Source organism: Aplysia californica, unplaced genomic scaffold (assembly GCF_000002075.1).
Source record: "Aplysia californica isolate F4 #8 unplaced genomic scaffold, AplCal3.0 scaffold00657, whole genome shotgun sequence".
NCBI lineage: Eukaryota > Metazoa > Mollusca > Gastropoda > Aplysiida > Aplysiidae > Aplysia > Aplysia californica.
In genome coordinates, this window is record NW_004797927.1 from 128,669 (window position 1) to 134,701 (window position 6,033).

Below are 6,033 nucleotides of genomic sequence, written 5' to 3' on the forward strand. Positions count from 1 at the left end.
TGCAAGGGAGAAAAGTCAAAAGATGAAATACATGTATTATAATCATGTCATTCAGCTGTTTTTGAGCAGAAGCAGGCTTTATTTCTCCTCCCTCCCCACCCCACCATCCTGAGCTTTTTTAGATTTCACTCTTGAAATGTTTAAAGCAACAATGCATGGATTCCTAGGGAGTAAGAAATGGAATCATGATCCTGCCGTTGAGTTGTTCTTGTGCTAGAAGCAGGCATTGCACCGGTCTGGACAAAGAACGTTGAGGAAAGTCTGGATACACATAGGGGCCAGGTGGTCACAGGTGACGTTGTTCAAGTCCTCACAGTTCACAGCTGATGTGGGCGTGGTCATAGCTGCTGGTTGATTGGTTCCTGGGGTGAAAGTGAAGGGTTTTTAACCTTTCTACACATAAACACTGGTACATATATGATACAGTGCAATAAGTTGGATGTCATATTTATAGCTTATACACTCAGGACTGGGTGATTGGCGGGTGCTCTGGTGTGGTTTGCTTCTTTCCTATCAAATATCTATCATCCTTATATAAATCTCTCCTCCTTTTTTTGCCTGTTACTCTCTTGTAACACCTAATCTCTGGTACTTAAATGCCCTTATTGTGTTGCAAGTGCTGTAAAACATACTAAAACTAAAGTAAAACACTCAAGACTGCTTGAGATAATATTCACCATCATTGTGGCATCGGTGACCTAGTGGTTAGGCCCTCGGACTCGTAGGCTAAGGCCGTGGGTTCAAATCTCGTCACGTCCTTGAGAAAGGCACTTTACTGTACTGTTAGTTTTTCTCACTTCATCCAGGTGGGAATGGGTATCTGGCTATAGAGTGAAAGATCTTGTCAGTTTGTTTGTGTTTAAATACGCGAAATCCATAGCTTGCACTGTATGCTTCCCGGGAAGCAGAAGATGTATAAATGAGTGCGTTCTTGGGTCTGCTGGGGTAATAATGGTTGTGAAGCGCATAGAGCATGTTGTAGGAGGTGGATATATGCACTGTACCGTATATTATATGCTATTACTTTTATTGTCACGAGGCTGGGGGTCATGTGATATAAATGTGCGTGTACGTGAATGCCTCCAGTCAAAAGGTCATTAGATCCTCTGAACATGGCTGCCACTTACAAATTCATTACCTTTTCACTGCTGCTATTAGCTATAGAATTTGTTGAGGGGATGTTTAGGTGTTGCGGAGAACGTGCATGTAGTACATGTACCTAGATACACAGGTGTCACGTGGACGCTCGGGACTCTGCTTAAATACATTTAATTCCAGAACGGGCAGAAAACACTTCTTCAGGATCTTTTTCATGCTCCTTTGTTGTTAAAATTCATCATCTTTTATTCCCCACCCCCCCCCCCCCCCCCTCTTTTCTTTGCATGTTTCTCTCTGGTAACGCCTAATCTTTGGCCTCGTTGACCTTTAATTGTGTTGCAGCGCTGTGATACTTACTTCCACTTTAACAGCTAAAGTTGTTTGTACCATCTCTCACCGCTTACATGTACATGTGTTGCAGACATACCATGGTGTTCACACCCATCCCTCAAGAACACATGCACACAATATGTCTGGGCAGTGCCACTGACTGTAGTGTCTTTAGGCCATTCCCAAAGGGGGGACATTTCTCGTTCAAACATAGAATTGTAAATGGGCTGACTCATGTCACGCTCATAACTGTGCCTGATCTACAACAGGGAACTGCTGCTTTTTCTTTCCTGATCCTTACTATTGTCGTTTTCCTTTACTTTTTTTTGTATGTTTGTCACTCTCTTATGACCTGCTATTTCCGGGGTGCCTTGATAGTCGAAGCAGACCTTGTGCTGTTGAAGCTAGAGATATGAGCAGTCTAAGTCTGATTCCCTGTAAAGACTTCTCTGTCGATACCCACCCCTTGGCGCTCATATGACCTTATGCTGTTGCGAGCGCCGTAAAACCCAACTACAATTTTTTTAAACCCACACAAAAAACCACACACACACACACACAATATGTCTGTAAATATACGATGATGGTGCAATGGGCGTTAAACCTACACAGTAGGATTTACACCCATCCCTCTCACATGTAATGTGCATTGTAAATGGTGTAGGCTTTTGCTTTGACACTGACACAATGTGATTCACACCCATCTCTCCAACATGGGAGAGGGGGGGGGGGGGGGGCTATCGTGGCATATGGGTTAAGGTGTTCGCCTCTCATTCAATGGTCCCGGGTTCGTATCCGAATAGCGACGCAAAATGTTCTTCTCTAAAATTTTCTTCTGTCATACCCTTTCCTGCTCTCTAGCAATGTTCTGTCGTCTGCTTTCATCTCCACTTTCTGCCCCCACCCCCTCCTCTCCTTTGCCCCCTCCTCTGGGCTCCTGACTCTGTCTGCAGCCTTTCTACTGCTTCTCCCTGGCTCTTTCTTACTACTGTCTTTCAGCCACACCCCTGACCTTATGGTTGGTAAGATCTACACCTAGACTTCCCAGACAAGAGTGAAAAATCTCAGAGGTCCCGTGTGCAAATTGCGCACGTTAAAGGTCCCTTGGTGGTCTATAATCGATAAGAGTACCGGTAGCTTCGGACGCCACCCGGGCAAAATTAAAAAATTACCTACCAACTGAAAATGTTTGGTGTCTCCCACATAGATGCACTTGCGAGTGCCGTAAAACATCATCCTCACGTGTACAGACACGCATTAAAATTTTAATGATCCATTGTTATCCCTCTGACACGGAGAACAGGGAGAGAAAGTCGTCAAAACAATAATCGAGTAAAAATTCGTGTACGTGTAGTCAAATCGTGGGTCTCGGCGCATGCAAGGTAAGTTGTTGAAACAGGATATAACATTTTTTAAATGGCCAAACATCCGTTCTAATATTTGTAGAAGCTTGCAGCGTGTACATTAAGTACTAATATACTAGATCTACATGTATTTTCACTTTATGGGTTTCAACTTTAACTATTTTAAGTTTCGTCTCAGATGAAGGCTCAAGACCAGAAATTCTCTCCAGAATCGCGCAAACAACAGCTGCGCTGTCAAAATGGAAGGACAGAAACATCACGCTCAACTCAAAGATCCGACTAATGCGCTCACTGGTCATCTCAATATTTTTATGGGCCTGTGAGTCGTGGAAACTGACATCTCTTACGAAGACCACTTTTCAAATGCTGAGGTACGGAACAGAATCACAAACGCAGTGGGGCAGCATGAAGATCTACTGACCACAGTGAAGAGAAAATTAAAATTTAAAACGGTATGGGCATGTCCCAAGATTCACAGAACTTGCCAAAACAATCCTACAAGCCAACCGTACAAGGAAAGAGAAAGACAGGAGGGCAGAGGAGATCTGAGGACAACATCACAGAGTGGACAGGGAAGACGATGGGTGACAATCTGAGGGACGCAGAGGGCAAAGAGAAATGGCGAGAGCTGGTTTTCAGATCTGTCCCCGTCGTTTTATGCAAGAAAAATTCAGAAATTATGCAAAATGAGCCCAAAAATGTTAAATTATGCGATTCTGTTAATTTCAACAAAGAATGGCGAAGGAAAATAGTCAGAAAATATGCAAACAAATGATCAAATTTTACTAAATTATGCTGGGTGCATAAAACCACGGGGACAGTCAGATACAGTGATGCCCCCACGGGATAGAAGAAGAAGAAGATTTTAAGTTCAATGTGTCACCTGTGTTCGTCTGGAGGATGCTCAGGAGGATCGAGTCTATGAGCTTTTCACAAAGGTTGCAGGCTTTGGAGCACTGTAAGACTGCATTCTGGCTTTTGCAATAGTCTGGGTCGTTCTGGAATACAAGGAATGGGATTAGGAATCAGATGTTTTATTCTATTGTAGCCTGCTTCCAACAAATTGTGTGAACGTGATCGTCTGCAGCCACAGTGGTTGTCATTTTGTGTAAGTGTTCTTTTTTTTTTTCAAATTTATATCACGGGTGCGTAGTTGTTGTATCTTCAATGAATAGGTCGACCGCTTGGCCTTCTCTAGGCCGACCGGTATGTATGAAATGTGTCTGTGTGAGTTGCTGAAATTTTGCCTTGTGAACCGCCCAGAGTCACCAGGAAGTAGACGTCATAGTCATACATGATGTATTAATGGTCTTTATTTATTACAAATAAATATATTTGTAATTTCAGTCAAGCATGCACATAGCGAAATCGGCGGGATGTGGAAATCGTTCCGTTATGTTCAAATCTCGCTATGAGTAAAAAAATTGGGGGCCTGAAAATCTGTTTCGGTTCACTATGTGTGTGCTAGACTGTACGTTGGTGGAGACTTACTGTCTCTATCCCTTAATTAAAACCAGACCGAAATATCCGAGGGAAAGTAAGGGAGCAAGTTCTCCTACCTGTGGCGTCCTTCAACCACTTGCCCAGACGATATAGTTGTTGTACAACTTGTAGTGTCACCACTGTCGCCCTCGGTGGGAAACAGTAAAACAGTTACCTGCTGATAACATTGCAAGTATCATCATAGGGTGTCTGTGGGGTGTGTGTGTGTGTAGGGGGGTGGGTAGGAAGGAAAAGGGAAAGGTGTGCTGAAAACATCTCACCTGGATGAGGTTCTGGCAGTCTGTGACGTCAACACAGGCGGTGCTGTTGACAGAGGAGCACACGCCACATGTGTCCGGACACATGCTGATGGTCAGTCGGCTTCTGCACACGCCGTGGTCATTCTGAAATACAATAATATATATCAATTTATATAATTTTTTTTAAAGTATCCCACAACTACACGTACAATAATATGAATGCTTACACGTGGACAACCCGGATGTGCGAAGTAAATTAAATAAATTCCGAATAAATAGTTTAAAGACTTTTACCCTGATTCCTGATTTTAGCAAATAAGCATATATGTTGTTGAGGATAATTTCAAGCTTGATTATTATTAAAAGCTCACAGATTAACAGGGACAATTTTTTCCTCTAAAACAAGTGTGACCCAAAAATGGTTCACGACGTATTTTACTACATACAAGTATAATAAAGGTCTGGTCCGTTTTTTGGGTCTCGACGTACCAGTTGCGAGTAAATTGACATAGATTCTACTGGTAAAGTTAAGTTATCAAGGAAATTGGGAGGGCATGATTGTATTTTCACTAAATATTTGCCCAGTGCCTAGTGTAGATCCCTTTCTCCCTGTTGTCGGATACATGGCTCGCAGAAGTAATAAAACTGTCCCCGTGGTTATATGCCCCCCCCCCCAAAAAAAAAATAAAATAAATTAATTAATTAAATTGAGCAAAATGAACCCAGTGGGTGGTTGGCGGGTGCTCTGGTGTGGTTTGCCCCTTCTTTCCTATCAAACATCTATCGTCCTTATCTCCCCTTTTTCTTTTTTATGTTTGTTACTCTCTAGTATTATAGTAACACCTCTGATCTTCGGGCGCTCATATGACCTTATGCAGTTGCGAGTGCCGTAAAATCTCTACAAAAACTTAACTAAAACTGAGCCCAAAAATGTGAAATTATGCGATTCTGTTAGTTTCAACAAAGAGTGATGAAGGAAAATAATAAGAAATTATGCGAAAAACTGATCAAATTTTGCTAAATTATGCGGGGTGCATAAAACCACGGGGACAGATAAAAGCAATTACATGACATTCATTTATTTCTAGTCTGGCCACGAAAAAGTTCAGTGCATACAAGATATCAGACAAAAATGTACCGTGATCTGGAGAAAGTTGAAAATCCTTGTACCAATCGAAATTATTTTTAAAAAATACTTTTTATACATAGTGCATACTCATGCTCTACAGCATGCTCTATGCGCTTTATAACTAGATCTACACGTATTTTTACCCGCTACCTTCATAATCTGATGGTCTTATCGAACTGGTCGGAACATGAGCCGTGGAGCTGTGCCAGAGAGACGAACTAGGCTGCTGTGTGCCGGAGACAGTTTGTATGTGTGTGCGTGCGCGTGTGTGTGTGTGTGTGCGTGTGTGGAGAGAGATAGAGAGCGAGAGAAAGAAAGACTGAAGGAGAGAAAGAGGGGGAAAGGGAGAGAAAGCGAGAGAGAGAGAGAG

General features: G+C 42.5%; 1 protein-coding gene across 1 annotated transcript; it reads right to left on the minus strand.

Moving 5' to 3' along the window:
* Positions 1-18: 18 nt before the first annotated feature.
* Positions 19-5,129, minus strand: LOC106013099 (uncharacterized protein ZK643.6-like). The gene is made up of 3 exons (XM_013087900.2): positions 4,556-5,129; positions 3,676-3,790; positions 19-362 (listed from the first exon to the last, which is right to left on the minus strand). The coding sequence occupies exons 1-3, from the start codon at positions 4,637-4,639 to the stop codon at positions 214-216; spliced, it is 348 nt and encodes a 115-aa protein (XP_012943354.1). The 5' UTR covers positions 4,640-5,129; the 3' UTR covers positions 19-213.
* Between the last annotated feature and the right edge of the window lie 904 nt (positions 5,130-6,033).

Bases quoted from the DNA above. Each gene is read 5' to 3' on its own strand.
- LOC106013099 (XM_013087900.2), bottom strand. From the start codon at position 4,639: ATGTGTCCGGACACATGTGGCGTGTGCTCCTCTGTCAACAGCACCGCC. The intron at 3,791-4,555 runs GTGAGATGTTTT...CTTGTATTCCAG, and splicing joins ACTGCCAGAACCTCATCCAG to AACGACCCAGACTATTGCAA. The intron at 363-3,675 runs GTGACACATTGA...CTTTCACCCCAG, and splicing joins CATCCTCCAGACGAACACAG to GAACCAATCAACCAGCAGCT.